The sequence below is a fragment of the Orycteropus afer genome, unplaced genomic scaffold (assembly GCF_000298275.1).
Source record: "Orycteropus afer afer isolate SDZICR_OR568_19922 unplaced genomic scaffold, OryAfe1.0 scaffold00001, whole genome shotgun sequence".
Taxonomy (NCBI): Eukaryota; Metazoa; Chordata; class Mammalia; order Tubulidentata; family Orycteropodidae; genus Orycteropus; species Orycteropus afer.
Window position 1 is genome coordinate 2,348,578 of NW_006921588.1, and position 24,606 is coordinate 2,373,183.

The window sequence follows — 24,606 nt, forward strand, 5'->3', positions numbered from 1 at the left end:
GGCGCTCGCAGCCCGAGGTCACGCACCGAAGAAGGGCGCTAGTCCGGACCCAGCGCTCGGTAGGGGGCGTCCCCAGAAAAAGAGTGAAAAAGCCGATGGTGGAGAAGAGCGTGGGCTTGCCCACGTCGAAGGCCGCGCTTCTCACTTGAGCCAACCCCTCGAACCCTATTCGGGCCAGCGCCTGGCGAGCTAGCCCATCTGTGGCATCCACCGCCGCCTCCTCCTTGCACCTCCTCGTCGACCCCTCCCTCCCGGGACCTGCATCCCGCTCCACCAATCAGAGCCCGTCTGCCTCTTCCCACGTGACCTCGGGCGGGCTAAGGACCTGCTGCTTCCCAAACGCCAGAGCGATGCGGGAGGCAGAGCGCGATAGGCGGCTGCTAGGCTGCAGGGCGCTTCGACTCTCTTGACTCTCCCTGCACCCTTCTTGCTCAGGCTCCTCTCCTGTGCCCTCGGACTTCCAGTCTCTTGCTCCTCCGGCTTCCAAAGCCCCCTCCCTATGGCAGCAGCCTCCCCTGTCTTTGGTGCTGCTCCTCCGAGGACCACCATCTCACTCCCGGGACTGAGCTGGGTCACTGGATGTTGTTGAAACTCCGGGGATCATGCGTCGGCTTGGCTGCTGCTTCCCCGCCTGGTGCCTCCGCTGCTGCCACCACCGCTGCTGCCGCTGTCCGCGGGATGCTCAGTAGTCTGCTGCCGGGCCCCTGCGATCCTGTGCTCTTTGGAAACCGTTTGCTGCTGCAGAGTTGCGCGAACTAGTCATGGTGCTGTGGGAGTCCCCGCGGCAGGGCAGCAGCTGGACACTTTGCGAGGGCTTTTGCTGGCTGCTGCTGCTGCCGGTGATGCTGCTCATGGTAGTCCGACCGGTGAAGCTAGCAGCTTTCCCTACCTCCTTAAGTGACTGCCAAACGCCCACCGGCTGGAACTGCTCCGGTAAGCCCAGAACCTTAGCCCACGGCCCTTCAACACCCCCCACCCCCCACCCAGAATAACCCGCTTGTGCAGCACAGACCAACCTGCCCGGGAGCGTCTCCTCCGCCCCTTCCTCTAACAGACCTCTGAGTGCCACCCCCTTCCGCCCCTCTTTACTCGCTGGAGCCCGGGGAACTGCTCCAGGCCGCTCCGGAAGCGGCGGGAGTAAGGGCGGGGGTGGGTGGGAGGGACTGTCGGGTGGGAGGAAAGTGCAGGTGTAGGAACCTTTGAAGCCTTGCACTTACATTGGAGCTTTGGCAAAGACTTAAGAAAAATATTAAACAGGATGGTTTCGTGGCTTCCCTATCCTTAGGGAAACACTGCAACAGAGCCTTTCCCATCATTAAAGAAAAAAGTCTGACTAGAACGGAAGAGAAATAACTTCATGAGACAGAACTAGCGTGAAAGCAATAAATCAAATTGTGGCTGCAGAGGAAATGCTGATTCCTGACAAAAATGCTGCGAAGAGGAACTGGTCTAGGATTCAAGACCTGGTCATAGACATTCTGAACAGAGCATGGGTTTTGACAGAATCAATCTCTCTCTCTCTCTCTCTCTCTCTCTCTCCCCTTTATCTTCCTTCTCTTGTCTTTGCCAAAGACACTTTTACAGTCCAGGGATGCCGCACTCTGCTTCCCCCAGCTCAAAGATGGTAGAGGAGAGTTGAGAAAAGAACCCTTAGCCTCTCCCAGACCAGGGTGGGCATGACCAGAGCCCAGTAGTCTCCGGTAGAAGGCAGTATCCACCCGGGTGGGTGCTGACTTCTCCATTTCTGGGGCGCTTCGACGGAGTGAGTGGATATGGAGCTCTTCTTGCTCCCTTGGGTCCCTTCAGAGTCTGAAACTGGAGAGCTTGGCAAGCTTCGCTGTGCTGAAGCCTCCTAATTAAATAGGAACCAAGGACGGGAGTTGCTGCACTCCTTCGAACTGGCTTCTCATTTCAGTATGACAGCCTGTAGTATACCTGGTGGGTTTGTGGTGGGATTACCATGGTTGGATATTGCCCCTTAGGTCTGATCCGTTCTACTTCTAACAAGTGTATGTGCAATTTTTTATCATTGTAAATATAATTATGCTGTAGTTAAATCTACTACTGAATAAAGTGGCTTCCAGGGACGTATATGAGCAAAATTGAAGAGTATATAACTTCAGACAGGAGGGGAAGACCAATTGTAACTTGCTGGATGAAAGAATATATAGTTCTGGGTTATTACTAGTGTAAAGCCCAAGAAAAAAAAAATATTGTGTATCATTGTAGTTTATCCTAACTGGAGACAAGTTGGAATTGTGTCCCTATTTGATTAGGGTCAATAGATAACCTTTGTTCTGTTTTTGGCAACTTTTAAATTTGGCATTTTTATAAAACTCAACATATTCTTTAAGTTATTTTTACATATTTGTGATTCTGGGAGGAATCCACAAATTCTACTTTGTAGATGCCTAATCACTTTTTAGGGACATTATTATAAGAACACAAAATAACCTACAAATTCAATTGCTTGAAATGTTGATGGCTCTGGAATCCAACATGATCTGTTTGCTTCAACACTATTGTTTTAAGAAAGCAACTAAAATGTGAGATTGGAATAAGCTATCAAGAAATTCGTTGATTCATCATTATCCAAATATCTTAATGGGATCTGGAGAAACAATTAAAAAAAAAATAAAGGATTTCTAGGCAGGTTGTCAAGAAGCTGGCACCCCCTCCCAACCCTGTTAACTTAGAGGTGATCAATCTTCACTTGAGCCAGACAGACCATCACAGAAAACACTGTGCCTGTTTATCTTTATTATTGGGGCTTTGTTTCCTCTTTGTCTGAAGAAATTCCAAATAAGGGGTTGTTTCAACCTTAAAGCAAAAATAATGATTAAAGATGAAGAAATGGTAACAATTGCATTCAAAGACCATCATCAGCTCTTTTCCAAAATGTGGACTTTTGGTAAATATACATACATACATATTCCCTTAAATGAGAAAAAATAAGGAAGCAAGTGTTAAACCTTTGTTCACCACTATCACTATTAACCCAAACTAGAATAAAACTACACTATTAAAAACAAAAACAAAACCAAGCCCACTGTCATTAAGTCAATTCTGACTCATGCTGACTTCCATTGGATTTGAGGTGGTAAATCTTTATGGAAGTAGATTGCCTAGTCTTCTTTCCATGGAGTGGCTGGTGGTTTTGAACTGCCAGCCTTCTGGTTAGCAGTCAAATGCCTTAGGCACTTTGCTGCCAGAGCTCCTTACCCTGTCAAAAAAGCATAGTAAAAGAGAACTTCCTAGAAAAGAACTGGGAAAAATAGAAATCAATACTGATCACTTAACTAGATTTTGAGGTTATTGGTAGAGAGTGACCTTGCAGTACAGCTGTGCTTATTGGAATTGAAATTTTGGGCAATTCTTCTGAAGCTTTAAGATGATGCTTTAAAAAAAAAAAAAAGTACAACATTATTGTTGCTTTTTGAATGACTGGAGTACTTTCTTTTTAAATTTGAGGTTATGATGACAGAGAAAATGATCTCTTCCTCTGTGACACCAACACCTGTAAATTTGATGGAGAGTGTTTAAGAATTGGAGACACTGTGACTTGCGTTTGTCAGTTCAAGGTAAGCAGTCTGATATGTACATCTTCTAATTTATTAGCAGCTACAAAGCAGTAGCAGATCCCCCTTTATAGCCCATCATTTGGCAATATATACAAGCTAAGGGAAAAGCTGGCACCAAGTAAAACTATTGGTAAGAGAGCCAACTGATGACAAGAAAACATACACTTCCTGGTGAAATGTATATGCCATAGTTATAAGTGCCACTGGAGGTAGAAAGCTTCAGGTTGTGCTTTTAGGATATTAAAGGAAAATTATGTTTCTGTGCCCCTTCTAGCACTCATTTTATAAGTCTACTGATGGGAAAAAAGTCAAAATGGTCAGGGGATAAGAAGGTTGGTTTTCACTTATGTTCTTTGTGTTTGCAACTATTGTCTTTTCATTTATTATGCTAGACTTTAATGTCCTTGAAATTCATTGTCCTGGCACTCAGGTTAAGTTTTTTAATTAACTCCTTATCAATGTGCTTCCAAACTATTGTACTAGTTTGCAAATTGTGTACCATAAAAAGTATGTCAACCTCTGCATTGGTGCCACATTCAATTGAAATAGAATTTCCTGGGTATCCAAAGAATGCATATAGCCACAAGTCATTTCATGAATTTGAGAAATATGCACATTGCCTAGTACTAAAGTAAAGAAATGTAGTTCTTGCCCTGGTATCAACAAAATTATTAATATCAAATAAATGTTGATGTTATTATTGTTGTTGTTATGTGCCGTCGAGTCGGCCCCGACTCATAGTGACCCCTCCTTGGGTTTCCGAGGCAGTATCACTGCGGAAGTAGGATTGCCCAACCTTCCTTCCGAGGAGTGGCTGGTGGGTTTGAACCGCCAGCCTTCTGGTTAGCAGTCAAGTGCTTTAGCCACTATGCTACCAGAGCTCCTATTTATTAGTATATACCAAATGATTTTCACATGTGAATAATAAAATGTCTTTTCCTCTCAAAATTTTCATATAGTCATGTATAAGTTCAGATAGCATAGGTGCTGTGTACTTACTGCCTTTATTTACTGCTGAGTGTTTTTGAATGATTTTCTTTTTAATTTACTGGAAGTCTAACCTAAGATTCAAAAACAAAATGTGTACCTAAACAAAACTAAGTATTTGAGATCAGCAAGAAAAATTTTCCAAGACTATAATCAAAACCAAGAGAAAAGCAAAGGATAGAAAACAAATAAAAACATTAAACTTAAATTTATTGGCCTAAATAACTGGTGAAATATGTCATATTTAGAATTACTTGATGAAATTTAAGTATTTTAAAATTGAATTCAACCATCCCATGAGAGATGGGAATTCACATCTAAATAAAGCTTACATGGCTTTTAGATAAGCTAAAATCTTCTTAGACATTATTTCCTTCTTCTAGTAAAACATAATAAAATAACTGATATTTGTAAAGCCCACAACTTCTGGTGGGTAAGTATTGCTATCACCATACAATAGTCTTTTACACCATCCTCTACCCATTCCTCACTAATCGACTGGGTTAGGTTCCAAAGACCATGTCATGTCATCGAAGGAAAATTGCAATTGTGCAAATATGGATGATGACCACATCAGATCACAAAATGGAGGATAACTATATCATTATGTAACTGCCAAATTACATCGTTACATAACAGCCATACTACTGAGAACGTTGACTCATAACTTAGCCATCACAACCAGTATTACTCTTGCCTGGCACCTCAGCATTCCTTATGTATGTTATTAATGCACAAAATAGTAGATTTTTTTTTACTACTGTCATAAATGCAAAATGTCAGATAATGAGACAGTCGATAAGTGAAGAGTAGGTGTATAGTGTAAGAAACATATTCATGAATATTTAATAAGCACGTGACATCAATTTCTAAGATCTCTAGCTGCAATAAACAATTTAATCATGTTCTTTTAATGAACTACACAAGAAAGATGGAGCATGACAATTTTTAAATTCATACTTCTCTCAAAGGTTCTGAAGTAAAGAGCAAAAACAGTTGGCTAAATTAGTAATTAAAAGCCACAGGGTTTTAAAGTTGTTTTCCTCCTTTGAGATTGTGATTCACATATATACATATATAATATATACACACACACACACACACACACACACACACGCATACATACATACATACATATATAGCTCTATCTATCTATCTACTTATCTATATTTTTTTTCTTGTTTTGGTAACCAAGGTGAACTGAGGAAATGTACTCCTAAATAATACAAAATGGAGCAGGAAGAATGTTTCTCAAGTGGAAAGTTATACTTCTAAGATTTCACCAAGAAGGAAAAAGGAGTTAATAGAACTCTAAATGAATGAAAGTTACTAAAATCAAACATACGATGTTTCTTTATTAAAAGAAGTATGTTGGGGTTTCAAGTGCCACAGGAGTTTGATAAAACTTTTATCAACAAAGATATTTGTGTTTTTCATGTTCTTGTCAGTCAATTACATTTGTCATTACTTAAATATTTTTGAATGGAATAGGTTTGGAAGGGAGGGCTATGAAGAGAAGCTTGATTAAGAAACTACAATGTAAATTTGCTTTCTAATTCTTGCAGTATTTCAAGTTTGCTACTAGATTACTACTGCTATTAGTTTGAGCTTTGTCACAGGAGAAAAGAAACATCTTCCTAGTAGAAAATTTAGACACTACTAACACCACAAATATAGAGTCGGTAAATTAGGTAGAATATGAAAGAAAAAGTACAAGTTATGCAGAGAATAATAGTATATTTTATGCAAGGAGTTACTTGATTTAGTGATTTCTCCGTATTCCTTACCAGCATAAGACTTCTCATGAATTTGAGGTTTTTTTTTTTCTTGTTTTTATTTCCAAGTATCTGATTAAAGGGAGAAATCCTGAATATATATTTTCCTTGATACTATTCTAAATAATTTCTGGCTGTGTTAATCTATTCTCTGTTTTTCTGCATTTTAAGATACAAGCACAAATTCTTCCTTTTGAAGTATGATACAAACTATAATCTTTCTGTCTGAGAGATGAATTTCAAGGAGAAATAGCTTTATGTGTGTGTAATCTATGCTTTCAAATTAGGGTTTATTGGAGCACCAAAATGAATATATATTAGCCTCCATCTCACTTAGATAATTTGAAATAAACTAATGTCTACCCTTTAATTTGTTACATGTTTTATTTCTCACAACTTACTGAGATAATTATTTTCTCCTCTTTTTAAAGATGAAGAAATTAAGGCCCATAAATGTGAAGTAACTTACCATTAAATGGTGATCCTAGAGTAAGAACCTAGGTCCCTTGATATTAAATACTCTTGTTTTCCGTTTAAGACATTATATATGCAAATCAAGACATCAGTAACAACAACAAAAATACCAAATTCTTATAGTCAACTTAGTATCAGAAGCAATATAAAAAACTCTTATGTAATGATATGAATTTTAAAAATGGTCTGTGACCTTATGCATCCTATTTGCATACCAAATGGGATGCTGGTCAATCTGGCGAGAGAAATCAATTGTGGAGCTGAAAGTTTAGAAACAATTGATGGATGGATGGATGGATGGATTGATGGGTGAATGGATGGAAGTGAGGGAAAAGGGAGGGAGGGAGGAAGAAATAAAAGGAAAGAAAAGAAGACATAAGTTTAGTTATTCATGGACACACTGGCGGTACATACAATGATCAATGATGACTTTAAATTTTAAAAAAATGTAATGAAGCCTTATGTTTTTCAGATATCAATTAATTCAGTATTAGTTGTTTTCATTTAGTAAGCTAGGCTTTAGCTTGGTAATTGTTCCAATTATTAGGGGTGAAGTTATTAGATGCCCAGAACTTAGTGGCTTCAAACAATGAATTTTTATTTTGCTTATGAATCTGCTGTTTGGACCGGGTTTCATGGTGACAGCTCACCTCTGCTCCACTGAGGTTAAGAGTACGAGGGGAAGGGTAAAGCCTTGATGTTATAATCACCTGAAAGCTCTTGGTTCTTCTCCTTGTGGGTCTGTCCACATGGGGTACTTAGGGCTTCTTCATAACACAGTGGCTAGCTTCTAATAATGCACATCAAGAGATAGTACACCACACAGAAACTGTGTCTTTTAATCACCTGGTCTTGGAAGTCACATAGTCACTTCTGCCATACTCATGGTCCTGCCATATTTTTAAAACTGTAAAATTTTTATATTTAAGGAAATGTGGCCAAAGAGAAGTAAAAGTTACTATGGAGTGGGTAAAGAATTGGGACATATGCAGATATTTTATCTTTTTTTATTTTTGGATAAAAGAATATACCATATCCAATCCATTCTTTCTAAGCCTTTGACAACTGGGAATATAACAGAATTCACTTAACATCTGTTGAACACCTTCTACATGCCAGACTCTGTGGAAGGTGCTGGCAGTATATGAAACATAAGTTTTACATAGTGTGTAGCTGTTGAAATCTCAGCTAAAAAAAAAAAAAAAAAAAACTTTATTAACCAAATAAGCAATAAATCATATGAAAAATCTTCTCTTCACATACATTTTTGTTCATTTGTAGCAAAATGAATTCCATATATTCTAGTGTGTCAAGTCATTGAATCTACTAGCATAGCATGTAGTTGCTTTCCTTAAGCAATGTGAAAATTTTGGAACAAAATCATTCTACAGATTTTTAAAACATCTCAAGAAAAATAGACTCTCTTTTTCCCTTAGGAGGAAGTTAGTACAACACATGCATTTATGGACCTAACCATCTGGACTTGGGTCTTGTTTTTTTCTCTTACCAGCCAGCTACGTGGCCTCTAGCAAATCACTTAACATCTGAGGATGTCCCTTTATCTGAAGCTGAGCAGTATAACGATAAACACTAAAAACTATTTTCAATAATTTGACATATTTTAAGGTAGCAGTTAGCCTATTTTCATGTTCAGGGTTACACTGTTTTACTTTTAGAAATGTCAGGTTTGAGTGTCAATGATAGATGTGATTCTGCTAGTTAACATTTGTGTCATGAAAGGCAAATAATTTATATTTTTTAAAAGTGATATTTCAAAGTGTTCTAAAAATAGGACTCTGTTAATTCCCCTAGAATGCCCCAGTTAGACATTTCAAATGGGGAAACTGAGCTAAAACCTTGTTCAGTACTTAATTGTTGAGTTATATGCACAAGCTTCTACACCAAGGCAGTAAGAGAAATGGGAGGGCCTAGGACCAAACTCCTACTCCTAAATTTTAATGATTTTGTGTGCTTCCTTCTTGTGTTACTAATATTAATGAGTACAAGTCATGGAGTTAAGGGCCAGAAACGTTGGGCTGGTAATCGACAGTAAATCTCTTTTCAGCTCCATACAAATCTCCCTTTTGGCTTGTGCATGGAACTTGGCAGCTCTGTTTTTAGCACTGTTCACATTTGGCTTCTGCATCTTTCTGAAGTGGCATACGAGCACTTTATCGGTTTATTCGATATTTTAAGATGCGTATCAGCTTTGTGTACTAGCACTTTGACAGAAATTATAAATACTTCCCACCCCCACTCAGTGTCCACTGACTCGGCAGTTGAGTAAACTGCAGAAGGGGATGAGAAGAATAAATACATAACTCTAGAGATTGGAGGGAAGAAAGAAAACATGGAAAAAATAAAAAAATAAAAAAACTCCACACAAAGTATTGTAACCAGGATTGAAGATGAAGTTTAAAAGATCCAAGAGTGCTAGGTCCTAAGCATGAAAACCTAAATAGTCTAACTGGTCACACCAATTATGACTCTCTACTGCCTACTGAAAGAGTCGGCAAGTCTATTGACTATAATGCTACCAGCTATTTCCTCCTTTCTTTCTTGTCTCTCCTCCACATGGCCAAGATACTATGATAGTCTTAGTAAGTCTTCATAAATCCTACCTATACCAGCCCTTAAGGAGTTCTGTTAGTGCAGTGGTTAAGTCATTTGGCTGCTAAGCAAAAGGTCGATAGTATTTGACTGCTAACCAGAGGGCTGGAAGTTCAAACCCACCAGCTACTCCTCAGAAGGAAGATTGGGCAATGTACTTCCATAGTGATACTACCTCGGAAACCCAAGGAGGGGTCACTATGACTCGGATCCAAGTCAAAGGCAGTGAGGTTGTTTTTTTTTGTTGTTGTTGTTGTAGTCCTTGATCCTGAACACAGTGCATTTATCAAACACCTATCCATCCACCACCTCCTTGGCTTTGGTTAAGACTTGAGCAACAATCCTGTTTATTTGGTGTCTCCCCATTATTGTTTATTGGAAAATTCAACTCTTGACTGACCTTTTGCTATTGCCTTCTTTCTTGAGTAATGGCTGAGATACTCAGTCTTCAAGTAGGACAGTTTTCAAATGTAAACTAAAAAAAAAAAATTTGGAGAACTTGTAGAAAACAGAGCCGTAATGCAGATTCCACAAGATTACAAGTAACTTGCCTATTAAATTAAGGATCTTCCTTAAGAAAAAGCTCTAATAAAATTAATTTTTAAAAAATATAATCACAGAAATAGAGTGAGTCTGGGAACAAATAGTGCAATTGTAGAAAGGAATTATCTTACATAAGCCTTCTAAAATGTCTATATTGTAAACCACAGAAATAAATATAAAGATTTTTTAAATGTGTGCTAAATCATAATGTAGCAATTACAGTTGTCATAATACGAGTATGGTAAACTGTTTGGAGAAATGTTGATCATTATTAGTAAAATCTTATAATATTTTAAGTTTTTTTTTTTCTATAATAGATAATAAGAAGACTCATGAAACCACACTTTCATTTCAGGGAATATTGGTTTATGCCATTTATAATTGTTAGTATAAATAACCCATTATTATGTAAAGGAAAATAATAAGAGTTAAATGGTTGATTGGAAAGGTTTTAGTTGTCTACTGCTGCCATGTCTTTATTACCTGTTGCTATTGTAACACAAATGCCACAAGTGGGTGGCTTTAAAGGATAGAAATTTATTTCTCCCCGTTCTGGAAATTTAGAAGTATAATTCAGGGTTTTGGTCCTGTCAATTCCTTCCTTCTTAGTAGTGCTGGGTATTCCTTAGGGATCTTCACATGACATCTATATTCTCCTGTGTATGTATGCATCTCTGCCTATAGTGCTCTTTTATAATTCAGAAGTGATTAGGCTTAGGACACACCCTACCCTGATATTACCTTATTAACATAACAAAAAACCTGTTTCCAAACAAAAATACATCCATAGATATAGGAGTTAGGATTCCAACACATACATTACTGGGATGCAATTTAATCTATAACATGCCCCGACAAATGTATCAGGACAGGGTGGCATTAAAAAACAGGAATGTACTGTCTCATAGTTTGAAGGCTGGAAGTCCAACTCAAGGCATCAGCTCTTGGAAAGGGTCTTTCGTTGTAGGTGGCCCTAGGGGTTTCTTGGCTTTCCTTGGCTTGTAGATGGGACTCACAAATGTCTTGCCCTGTGTGTGTGTGTCCTCCCCACCACCCCATGCCCTACCCCCATCTGATTTCCTTCTGATAAGACTCTTCTCAGAAGGGATTAGGTTTAGGAACTACCCCACTCCTGTATGACCTCACTTACAAGACAAAATGAAAATCTTATTTCCAAACAGGTTCACATTCACAGGGATTTAGGATTTCAACATCTCTTTGGGGGACACAATTCAATCTGTAGCAGCGATCATTCAGGCTTTGTAAGAAAACACAGTAAAAACAAATTTTAGGATTTCTTTAATCAGTCAGATGATCAGGTTTTCAAGGGTTTACTTTTTTTTTCTTTAAATAAACTCTTGAGTTGAAGTTTACATGTGATAGAGTTTTAGGTTTATTATCATGTATACTAAAACATCCCCAGCCACCTCACTAGATAGTTGATTTGTTTTGTATGTGTTATGAAATTACAGCACATCAAAAATCCAAATAGTTTAATAAAAAGTTGAAACAGTATTTTCACGTATCTATGCATGAATGATTTTCTTCACTTAATTTCTGGAAGAGGTGAGTGTTTATAAATAATCATCTTGATCATAACATTTGTTATCATTAAACAGTGAAGCACATCAGTAGTAGTAATCATGAGATAATCACTTTGCTGGCATAATTAGCAGGTATTGGACACAGCCAAGTATCTCAATGCCTCAGAGTGTGATTATCTTATGATGGCTATACCCAGTCGGTTGCCTAATTTCCATTGTAAAATGTGTACTCTTTTTGTAATAATGTTGTTTTAAAAACAAACATTTTTTTTTTTACAAAATATATAATCTTCATACTTTGAAATAGTCAAGAAAGTTTATGTAAAGTTCACTGCTTACTGACTTTTTTATTCTGTAATACATAATGCGTTGTTTCTCTGTACACTTTGTCTTCATAACTGTCCAATGGTCTAAAAAATATGAAAAATCAATTATTCTACCAAATGTCTTATCCAAATATTTGGATATTTGTTAAGATTAAAATTCAGTAAAGAAAAAAATGTACTAAGAAGTAACTGATTTTTGGCATTTCTGCTACATACTTCAGTTCCAAACACAGGTCGACATCAGCTATCTTTGAAGAGCTTGAATGTTGTAGCATGTTTAGATTCACTAACCAAACCAGATAAGCAATATACCAGAAAAACATAGTATTGAATAATATTGATGGGCTTATTGCATTATATTTATCTTGTTTCCTGCCTAATCACTTGCTTAAATTATCTGATCAATTTAGGTGTTTTTCCATCTGAATCAAATGACTAGTTGGCTAACTTGACATTGCCTTTGTGTGTATTTGAATTATGCCCTAACAAGGTCAAAGACTAATTGGATACAATGGGAATTACCAAAAACAAAGACAAGTGCTTTTTTTTGTTTGTTTGTTTTAAATGACAGTTTTTGGTCAGGATGGCAGAGGAAAGTAGAGTCCAGTACTAACCATAAGTTTATGTCTGTGTGTTCCCCAGTGTAACAGTGACTATGTGCCTGTGTGCGGCTCCAATGGGGAGAGCTACCAGAATGAGTGTTACCTGCGGCAGGCTGCATGCAAACAGCAGAGTGAGATACTTGTGGTGTCAGAAGGATCATGTGCCACAGGTATGTATAAAATCTTGTAGACCACCTGAAACTTTCTGAATGGATTCTGGACCATAAGATCATGTTTTACTTTTCTGGTTATGTTACGTTCAGATAAATAATTCACACTATATAATGGCTAGACAAAGTGTGCATTGTGCAAAACATGCATTATTATTATTCTTTGTTCTTTTACATTTCAAATCACTTCTGGAAGAAAGAGGAAATCAACCATAAAGATGTTGGTAGATTTTAATGCATATGATACTTAATGCAATACAGATAGTTGACTAGAAGTCAATTATAATTAAAAATCTAGATTGATTATTCAGGTGTTAATTATATAGAAACTTATGTTTACATAGATAAAGCTTGTTTGCTTGTTTTGAAAAACAGCATTGTCTTCCAAATGCCAACTTTACAGGTTTGGGTTCTGAAGTTAAGATGTAGGTCATCTTAGCAGGTCTACAAAATGCTGTTCTCACCATTTGGCAGATGATATTGAAGAATGTATTAGTGGCAGATATTAAATCTAGTGACATATATCCTTTCTGACATAGTTAATCTAGGATTCTAGAAAGCTTTTTAATTATAATGTATCAAGAATGCTTTACAGAAATTGAGGAAGAAAAGTGACTTGATATGTTCTTCAGTTTTTCAGATTTTCCTTCTGCCTGTAGTGTTTGTTAAAGCCATATAGCAGTAGAGGGAGAAAAGACAGAAAAAAGAAAGTCCAATTTGATAAAGTAACACCTTAAAATGAAGCTAAGTTTTTAGGTTAGGGTTGAAACATCAGAAACTTTTTTGTCCTATGATAGTGCTTCCAATAACAAATATACATATTTCTGCAAAGTCATGATATCTGAGGAATTGAATGATATAACCATTTTCAAGGAAAAAAAATTGATATAAAAAAGAAACTTCTTCTGAAAATGAAAATGAGAAAGGATAGTGCCAAGAAAAGTCTATTCTATGGGAAAGACTCTCTTAGGTAATAGATATGTTTATACTCAAATATGTCACAAGTCCAGTGTTTGATGACTAGGGCAGGCAGGAAATGAGACGCAATGAAGAGAGTCTTTGGACAGGTAGTGCCTAAGGCATTTGACTGCTAACCAGAAGGCTGGTGGTTCAAACCCACCAGCCACTTCTCGGAAGGAAGACTGGGTGATCTACTTCCATAGTGATACCACCTCGGAAACCCAAGGAGGGGTTGCTGTGAGTCGGATCCAACTCGATAGAAGTGAGTGAGGGAAGGAGGAATACCAGCTTGCTACTGCTCATAGCAAAGATGGGGAAAAGAGTAAGAAAAACAAGAAGGAAACTACTTATGAAAAAACAATCTACTGTACTTAGACAAATGGCATAGTAAGAAGAGATAAAGATGGAACCCCTGACTCTCAGAAACAGGAAAGGATCAGGCAAATGCCAGAGAATACGGAGAAAAAAGATTTGCTTATTTGAGATTGTGTAGGACATCTGTCCATCTCTGACAGTAGTCAAATGAGGATCAGCAAGCAATAGTAGTGACAAGTCGTCCTAAGGTTATGGTTATGACTAATGAAGCTTGGTAGCAAAATTTCTCTTCCTTATTTGCCAATTTCCCAATTCTTGTCAGCACATATAATCCCATGCTCCTGACTCATTAAAATCTTTCCATTCTAGTCCCTAATGTGCTGGTTATGCTATGAAAATAATTACTTAGCGAAGTAGAAAATTTAATCACAATTGGGTAATCCATCCTTAGCTCATTCACATACTTAGATTTCTGCAGATTTAATTAGGAAGCCAATGTTGCTGAATGCCTCTTCCATTGACTTGTAAAGCTAAAACGTTTTTGATCTGAATGATGATGGGGGGGCCAAAAGTAATTTTGATTAATCAGCTCTGACTGTAAATAAATTGGAGTTCTGACATTTTATCTAAAAAAGGATACTCAATCTTTTCTTTGTAGTTTTTTCATTTGTTTTTTAATGCTGATGAACACTGAGTGGAGGTTGCAAGTTGTCATCTCTAGAAATAAAAGGCAGTAGAAGATAAAACTTTGCATTTATTATATTTTATTCAATTAAATTAGTAGGCTACTTATCTCTAGTTTACCAAGATGGCTAACCTTATAGTAGAGAAACCATCAAATCTTCCCATCACTAATTCATGACAATGGCATGAACTTAACTGACCATTTGTGAATCTCTTCTTCCTCTCTTCTCTGGCTACTTAATTTGAGTTAAATTAAATACAATTTGTTATACAGATCTCGCCCCTTGAGTTTTCAGAAACATTCATAGAAAATACGAGCCAAAATAGTCTTACTGGCATTTGAGCTCTGGTGGCGTAGTGCCTAAGGCATTTGACTGCTAACCAGAAGGCTGGAGGTTCAAACCCACCAGTCACTCCTTGGAAGGAAGATTGGGCAATCTGCTTCCATAGTGATACTGCCTCAGAAACCCAAGAAGGAGTCACTATGAGTTGGATCTGACTTGAAGGCAAGAAGACTGGCATTTGATCTAGATCTTGAATTCTGGTTGGAATTTCAGTATGTTTGAGGGCATATCAGGCAGAATACACCAATAATTGTCTTATTTCCTAGTATTAATATTGAAAATGCACCAACAAATAGCTTTAGAATGGAAAGATGTGGGAAGACAGACTATGATGGCTCCACTTAACCCCAATTTTCCCAAATTAAAAAGTTTTAATTTAGACATCAAGTTGGAAGGAGTCTTGACCATTTCCATTACCAACTCCAATATCATGACCAGGTGAGAGGTAAAAGAAAATTGAGTGTTTCTGGAGACAGAATTCTCAGGGAAGGCAACTTTGACCATTCTAAGCATGTGAGAGGGAGGAGAGAGAAGTGGATAAAAGGAAATCCAGAAACAAAGGTTACTTTTTATTTTTTGCCAGCATCACACAGGGAAAATGCAGTTTTAGCACCAAGACAAAAGTTAGGCTTAGTCTTCTACTGATTTCAAAAACAAAGGATGATTTTAGTCTCTTTTGCAAATAAATTAATCTACAATCGTGGTACTTGGAAAGCATATTATTATTGATATAGAAAGATACTCATCTATAAACTATTCTTCTCTTTGTGCATAAGCAATTTTCAACAATATAAGCCTTAGTTATGAATTTACTTGTTATATATCTTAGGCTATTAATTTCTGAAGAAAATAAAAATATGAGGGCATTTACACAGTCAATAATTTTAGGTATTGTTTTGAAGATAGATAATGCATTCTTCATAAAACTGAAGAAAGAAAATGACAGAGAATTGATTTTATAAGTTATGTAAATAGGAATAAATTTGATGTGAAAATGTATTTCTGTATCAAATATTAGTAATTTTCTCAAACTATGATCTTAGAGGCTTAAATTGAAGTAAACTTGAACTTAAAAAAAAAAAAAAATCAAACTTTTGTTGTATATTTTTCAAAGACGTATAATTTTGTTTCTTCCTCAGATGCCGGATCAGGATCTGGGGATGGAGGTAGGAGCTGCTTTTCTGTATCTATAAAGACTTCCGAGTGGACACTGTTGTGAATATTTACTTTCTTATTTTCTACTACAGTTATCTGAGATAATTTAACATTTTGCATTTTAAGAAAATAGAAAACATAAAAATAATATTGTCATTATTAAGTAAATGTATGTAGCATGCCAATTCTTTGGTATATTTTATCATCATACTTAAGAACTATCTCCATCTACTGTTCCTTATTCATTTGCTTATGAATGAATTTCGCAATGTCAAAATTTCATAACAGATGCTTTCAAATGTATTTGGCAGAACAAAGAATTCATGAAGAAATTTAAATATTATGTTTTGAAAATATATAAAAATATCTTAAATTACAAGATGGCAACATTAACACATACATAACTATCATGTAGACAAGGTCATAAGTATCAAATTTATAATTTGATTATTGTTATTTATTTATAAATTTATAATTTATAAATTATTATTATTTATACATTTATTAAAACAATGTAAAAAGATAAACAAAATTTAAGTCACTGAATATGTTATTTTTGCTCTTTGATTATCTCAATCTATAGTTATATTTTTACTAAAATTAAGTATAACTTCTCCTTATTTAGTTCTGTGTTTAAGATAAAATTTTATCATTTGACTTGGTGTACTTACTGCCAAATAGAGATTTTATTTCATGATTTGAACCTTCATTGTACATGTCCCAAAATGATTTTCCAAATGAAATCCAAAAAAAATTCATCATTAATTAACACAAAACAAGAAACAAGATGTAATTCCAACGAGAGTAGCAAAAAGAGAGAGAAAAAGAACCCACATAAACATTCTCATAAGTTCTTGCTTGAGTTGTGCTAAATAATTAAATGTAAGGTTCCAAGTTAATTTTTTATTTTAAATGAAAAATTTGCTAAAAAGTGAGTAGAAGAAGGCCTTAGTAAGGGAAATCAGATCTGGAATGCAAATCTGATCTAATTATCTTTCAGCACTTAAAGGATTTATCAAATTGCCTTATGTAATGAAAGGCTTAACTAGCAAATAAGCAATACCCAAAGAACACAGTAAGAGTAGCACATTAGAGCATAATTATTTTTATAAGGACTGAAAATGAACAACAGTCAAGATTGAGTACCATCAGAGTAGGAAATGGATTCCAATGTCAAAGGATGTTGGACAGTCATTTGATAGTAGGTCTTTCTTTAACTATTTCTAAGAAATTAACTTTTTTTCCTAGATGATTCTGTATTCCTAAAAATGTTTCCCTAGAATTTTATAAAGAGCTTAGAAGAACAAATAACATCTTAAGGAAAGAGAAAAAGAAAGAAAGGAAAATTTCTTTGAATGGATATTTTACCACTGGAAGATTCAGAAATTAATATTTTTTTCTTCAGTGTTTCTTTTGGAAGGAAATAGTTTTATACAAAATCCTGTATATTCATCAGCTCTTTACTTCTATGTGTAGACTACCTAATTTGGCAGATGTGTTGAATTTGATCTCTTCCACTCTTCACATGAGTATTAACTTCCCCATAGAGTTTCCCAGGAGCCCTGTGGTGCTGTGGGAAAGCACTCAGCTGCTAAGAGATGGGCAATTTGAACTCACCAACCAAGAAAGATGTGGCATTCTGTTTCCGTAAAGATTACAGGCTTGGAAACTCTATAGGGCAGTTCTACTCTGCCCTATACAATCACTATGAGTCAGAAGCAACTTGAAGGCAACAGGTTCTTTGTTTGTTTGTTATTTTCCTTAATCTTTACAGGAGCAGATCTTCAGGAAGCTGAAGGTGGGTTCAGACCAGTGACGTACTGGTTAGCAACTAAGCACATAACCATTATGCCATCAGGGCTCCTTGTGAATTTTCTAGTATTTTACAAACAGAACTAAGATAAACAAACCAGTCCGTACAGGATAGAATATTTTAATTGCTCTTTCTGTTGAAGCATTACCGTGCAATTTTTTTATACTTAAATCTACTATTACATCATACTTCATTTCTTCACTTTTATTTTTTTAATAAAAAGAGATGATCTGTGTTTCATATGTTCCGTCCTAGTTTTCATTTGTTCTGATTAACACATGTAAGTGGAAAGTAAAATCAAACTTACTCTTCCTTATTGCACTTTATATTCAAATCTTTGATTTATTGTATTTCAGGCGTACCTGGGAGAAATTGCGGATTTGGTTCCAGACCACCGCAATAAAGTGAATATCACAATAGATCAAGTCACATGATATTTTGGGTTTCCCAGTGCATGTAAAACTATTTTTACACTTTATGGTAGTCTATGAAGTGTGGAATATCATTATGGAAAAGTTCGAAATATTATGAGAGTTACCAGAATGTGACACAGAGACACAAAGTAAGCACATGCTGTTGGAAAAATGGAGCAGATAGACTTGCTCGATAGACTTGCTTGGTGCAGGGTTGCCAATCGTTCAATTTGTAAAAACAAAACAAAACACAGTACCTGCATTATCTGCAAAGCACAATAAAGTGACCTGCAAGAAAACAAAGAATACCTGTATTTTGTGCCTTGAATAAGGCTGATTTTTTTTTTCACCATTAATTTTAATCACAAGAATGTGAAGTTTATAACTTGCATTCCATGCAAGTAAGTGATGTATCAGTTAGAAACCACTTTCCTTTCCATATTTCCTTTCATTCTTCTTGTAGTGTGCGTGTGTGTCTATATTTGGAGCACACCCCCCAGCCATTCCTCACTGGGAAGGTCAGGCAATCGAGTTCCATAGCGATACCGCCTCTGAAACCCAAGGAGGGGTCGCTATGAGTCGGATCCTACTCGACAACAGTGCATAGTATTTGTGTTACATTTTTCTAGTCTATGTGTTACTTTGATCTAAAATGCTAATAATTGCAGTTTTCTGTAAATATTTTGTAAATATTACAAGATGTTAAAAAGCTTAATAACTAAAACCTGAAAGCCTCCTTTAGAGTGAAATATATAAGTTCTAGTCTCATAGCCATTGGATTGCACATAAATTATATTTGACCTGTCATTTGTACTATATAGAGGATAGATTTACCTCTGTATTCTGACTGAGTTCATATTATCAAGATATCAGAGTGGCCAGAGTAATATTTCTTTGAATTAACAGATAGTGATTGAATTAGCTGTCATTTTTTGGGTAATCTGATTCTAACTATGATTATTCTAAATTGTTGTTAGTTGTTATTATTTGCCATCGAGTTGGCCCCGACTCCTAGCGACCCCTTCTTGGGTTTCTGAGGCAGTTATCACTACGGAAGTAAGATTGCCCAACCTTCCTTCCGAGGAGTGGCTGGTGGGTTTGAACTGCCAGTCTCCTGGTTAGCAGTCAAGTGCCTTAGGCACTATGCTTCCAGAGCTCCTTATTCTAAATTATAGGATATATTTCCAATAATGTATATTTGGTTACTAATTAGGGTATCTTTATAAGCACTTTGGGTGGTTAATGTTTATTTTTTGAATTTCTTAATCCAGGAAAAGTTAATATCACTCTCAAGTTGAGTGTGTTGATCTCATTAGTGAAATGAACAAATTTACTTGCAAAACATTTAGTATGTGTGACTATCACATGATAGGAGCTCTGGTAGCATAGTGCCTAAGGCACTTGACTGCTAACCAGGAGGCTGGCGGTTCAAACTCACCAACCACTCCTTGGAAGGAAGGTTGGGCAATCTACTTCCATAGTGATACTGCCTTGGAAACCCAAGGAGGGGTCACTACGAGTCGGGGCCGACTCCACGGCACACAACAACAACAATCACATGATACCATTAAGCCTCCAAATCTAAAATAATTTTAAAATGCATCATTTTTACCTTTTTTCATATTGTTCTAGATTTTTTAATGAATGCATATTACATTAGCAATGAAGATTGGACCTGATTATTCTTAAAATAATTTAAGCTTAGTCTATATGTGAAAGAGTATGTCTGTCATTTACTGCATTTGAGGGAACATCTTTACTATAATATAAAAGGGATATAAAGTTTAAGTTAATTTTATATTAGCTAGTTTGTATACATTTTATACTATTTTATTTATACTATTTTATCAATAGTTAAAATCTTTAACTATTGATCTGTCTATGTAGATGAAACAATTCAAATAGCTAACTTTGTTTAGGTAAAACATGTTTGTTGTGTTGATAGCATTTTCTGCGAATGTGCATTCATTCATAAAGGTAATTTTAGAATAATAAGAAATAAACACTTCAAACAAATCTTAATCCTATTTCAGTGACTATATCTTCTTCATTTACTATTGAAGAAACTCACTAATATAAAGAATATTTCTGTATTATTAACTTTGAACATAAAATGTGCTATTTATTGAACTCTGTTTTCAAACAAGAGTGATTGGTTGGAAAGCCATTGTTGTTGTTGTTGTTGTTTGCCATCGAGTCGGCCCCGACTCATAGCGACCCCTCCTTGGGTTTCCAAGGCAGTATCACTACGGAAGTAGGATTGCCCAAACCTTCCTTCCGAGGAGTGGCTGGTGGGTTTGAACCGCCAGCCTTCGGGTGAGCAGTCAAGTACCTTAGGCACTATGCTACCCGAGCTCCTTGGAAAGCCATAGTTACATCAAATAGACTTATTTGGATGGACCCACTGTTGAATAGATATTTAGGATAAATTGTAATTAACTGTGACATGTGCTACAGGAAAGTAGTATGTGGACCAAATTCTAAAGAATCTCAGAAACTGGTTGAAAGAAAGGGGCTGGTGTTTCAAGTACTTATATACATGGTGATTTAATGTCATAAATAAGAAAACGGGTGTGTGTAGGAGGGATAATAACATCTTATCCACCCACAGACTTCCTTAAGCAACAAATACTGCAGTAAGAAGTATTAAAGGAGTCTCCTCTCAAAATCCACGGGTGTGTGGGTGGTTGAAGATAATTTTTAACCCCTACTTTTCTCCCAAAGTCAATCATGTAAAAAAAGCTATGAACATTTTCTGTTACACTCTTTTAAAGCTATTTTTAGAAAGACTAGATTTTTGCTATATTCTTTTTTTAAACTTTTGTAAAAATCTCCAGTAAAATGAACACTGTATTCAGCTATTAAAATAATTGTTTAGTTCTAGTAAATATACTGTGCTGCCATGAAACCAAAAAAGCAAACCTGTTGCTGTCAAGTCTAATTCTGATTCATAGTAACCCTATAGGACAGAGTGGAACTGTCCCATAGATTTCAAGGCTATAAATCTTTATGAAAGCAAACTGCCACATCTTTCGCCTATGTAGTAGCCTGGTGGGTTTGAACTGCCTACCTTTTGGTTAGGGACTGAGCACTTAACCTGTGCACTACCAGGGCTCCTTATGTGGCTATACCAAAAAAAAAAAAACAACTCACGGTGTCAAGTTGATTTGACTCACAGTGATGCCTTCTTGGGTTTCCAAGGCGGTGTCTCTAGTGTCTCTATGGAAGTAGATTGCTGCTATGTTGTTGTTGTTAAGTGCCGTCAAGTCGTTTCCGACTCATAGCGACCCCATGCACAGCAGAACGAAACACTGCCCGATCCCGCACCAGCCCCACAATCCCTGCTATACTCAAGCCCATCATCGCAGCCACTGTATCAATCCATCTCGTTGAAGGCCTCCCCCTCTTTCGTCGACCCTCCACCCTACCAAGCATGACATCCTTCTCCAGGGAATGGTCCCTTCTTACAACATGACCAAAATAGGTGAGACGAAGTCTGGCCATTCTTGCTTCCAAGGAGCATTCTGGCTGCACTTCCTCCAGGACAGATCTGTTAGTTCTTTTAGCAGTCCACGGTACTTTCAGCATTCTTCGCCAGCACCACAACTCAAAAGCATCAACTCTTCTTCGGTCTTCCCTATTCATTGTCCAGCTCTCACATGCATACCAGGTGATTGGAAATATCATGGCTTGTGTCAGGCGCACCTTAGTCCTCAAGGAGATATCCTTGCTCCTCAGCACTTGAAACAGTTCCTTCGCAGTTGACTTTCCCAATGCTACACGACGTCTAATGTCCTGACTGCTGCTTCCGTTGGCATCGATTGTAGAACCAAGCAATGTGAATTCCTTGACAACCTCAATCTTCTCTCCATTGATTGTGATGCTGCTCATTGGTCCAGTTGTGAGGATTTTTGTTTTCTTTATGTTGAGATGTAATCCATACTGCAGACTGTATTCTTCAACCTTCATCAGTAGGTGCCTTAAGTCATCCTCACTTTCAGCAAGCAGAGTTGTATCGTCTGCATATCTCAGGTTGTTAATGATTCTTCCTCCAATCCTGATACCACGTTTTTCTTCATATAGTCCAGCTTCTCGGATTATTTGCTCAGCATATAGATTGAATAAGTGTGGAGAAAGAATACAACCCTGACGCACTCCCTTCTTGATTTTAAACCATGTAGTGTCCCCTTGTTCTGTTCGAACGACAGCCTCCTGGTCAAGGTACAGATTCCTCATGAGTACAATCAAGTGCTCAGGGATTCCCATTCTTCTCAATGTTATCCATAATTTGTCATGATCCACACAATCAAATGCCTTTGCATAGTCAATAAAACGCTATAGGTATGGCAAAATTCATAGCTGAAGCTCTGAATAACATCTATGGGATGTTATGTGAAAATGTCCATTGAAATAAAATGTATTTAAGATACACAGCACAGGTACAATGGTTACATTTTTTATTTTATGAGATCAAATAGAGTTCTAGGCCTATTTATACAACTTATATAATTGTTTATATAGATTTAATACACTGATATCAGATATATACAACAAAAATCAAATGGAACATATGTATATTACTTGGATAATGAAAACCTGCTTTTTGTTTGAGTTATCTGGATAATGGTGATTTTGTTAACTTTTGTGTAAGGAACTCTAGTGGTGTAGCGGATAAGGTACTTGACTGCTAACCAGAAGGTCAGCGGTTCAAATTCACCAGCTGCTCCATGGAAGGAAGACTGGGCCATCTACTTCTGTAAAGATTTACAGCCTTGGAAAACCAATGGGGGTTGCTATGAGTTGGAAATGACACGATGGCAATGAAATTTGTGTGTGTGTTTAAGAATCCATTTGCCATATATTATTTTTCTTTGATGCAATATTGTATTGTGCAAATTATTTTAGATTAAATTACTTAAGATGCCCATAATTAACGTGCTTACTTCATATACAATGTGGGCAGAACAAGAAGGATGTACAATACAACAAACCACATACCGTAAACCTTTGTTTCTGATTATGTGGATTACTAAAAGCTGACAGTGTTGCAAGAATGTGAGAACCTGATGTTGTTGTTGTTATTTGCCATTAAGAACCTGATAGACATTCATAAAAACCTTTTATCTTTCCAATGTGAATCTGATGATATTCAGGAACTCAGTTGACTTGAGCAATCCTAATATAATTTAGGAGCCCTGGTGGCACAATGGTTTAACATCTGCTGCTAAGCAAAAGGTCATTGGTTCAAAACCCCCAGCTGTTCCTCAGGAGAAAGATGTGATAGTCAGCTTCTATAAGGATTTAGAGCCTTGGAACCCCTATAGGGTCAGAATTTGACTCAAAGGCATTTTTAATTCTTTCAGTTTAACATAATAACCTGTGTATGGTAGTAAGATTTTTGGAGGTATAAAGATAAATATGATACAGTTCTTTACACTCAAAGAAATTACATGTAAATTCTCTTCTCAGAACACAATGGGAAAAAATTGTAATTCTAATTATGTAAAAAAAAAAAAAAAACACTAATCCCCTGCAGAAATAAAATGTTAACTATACTATGAATAACAAGGAGTTGAATATTAATTCCAAAAAATATGCTTATGTAAGGCTACATTACAATTCCTTCCATGTTGCTATAGCTATACCTACCCTGACTTGAATCTGTGTCTTCAGCTTACTGTAACTGCCAGGTTCTGGCAGGTACAATGTGCTCACCATGTATTTATTTTATTTTTTATTTTTTTCCATTCTGTCCCCATTCAGCCAAAGTCTGGCAGGCATCAGTTACCAGCAGCTTAAGCTGAAATATTGATTCAATAAGGATATTCTAAAAAGCATCCAGGGTCTGAGATTCTTGGAGGGCAATACATGCAGGAAGAAAGCAGAAACTATCTTGTCTTTTGCTCTTTTATACCTGAGAGCTGCTGCTCTACCAGATGATGAACTTATGGCCATCTGAAGCTCAGTTGAAAACTCATCTCAGCTTTTCAAAGGTCAGAATCCATCTTGCTTTCTCTTCACTCAAAGAGAAACAATATCAGGATGGAGTAATGAAATAGGGGTAGAATGAATGAGGCACACATAATGAATAACAAAAGTGGAAAAATACAAAAAGCAAACAGAAGGAGGGAACCAAAGTGAGAATAATGGAAAATGAAAAGAGAGAAGAAAGGAGCCTTTGTTTTTATGCATGATCACCATCTTAAAAAAAACATTGTCCTTTTTATCCCTGTAGAGCAATAATAGTTGTATTTCTAGACAAGATTGCTTAGGGGTGTGAAATGAATGCTACATACTTTTGGCTGAATCA

General features: G+C 36.7%; 1 protein-coding gene across 1 annotated transcript in view; it reads left to right on the forward strand.

Moving 5' to 3' along the window:
* Positions 1-761: 761 nt before the first annotated feature.
* The window catches only part of TMEFF2 (transmembrane protein with EGF like and two follistatin like domains 2), a 348,665-nt gene continuing 324,820 nt past the window's right edge, over positions 762-24,606 (forward strand). The window contains exons 1-4 of the mRNA XM_007948792.2: positions 762-933; positions 3,472-3,581; positions 12,483-12,612; positions 16,055-16,081. Coding sequence (XP_007946983.1) covers positions 762-933; positions 3,472-3,581; positions 12,483-12,612; positions 16,055-16,081 — 439 coding nt within the window. The remainder of the gene's footprint in view (positions 934-3,471; positions 3,582-12,482; positions 12,613-16,054; positions 16,082-24,606) is intronic.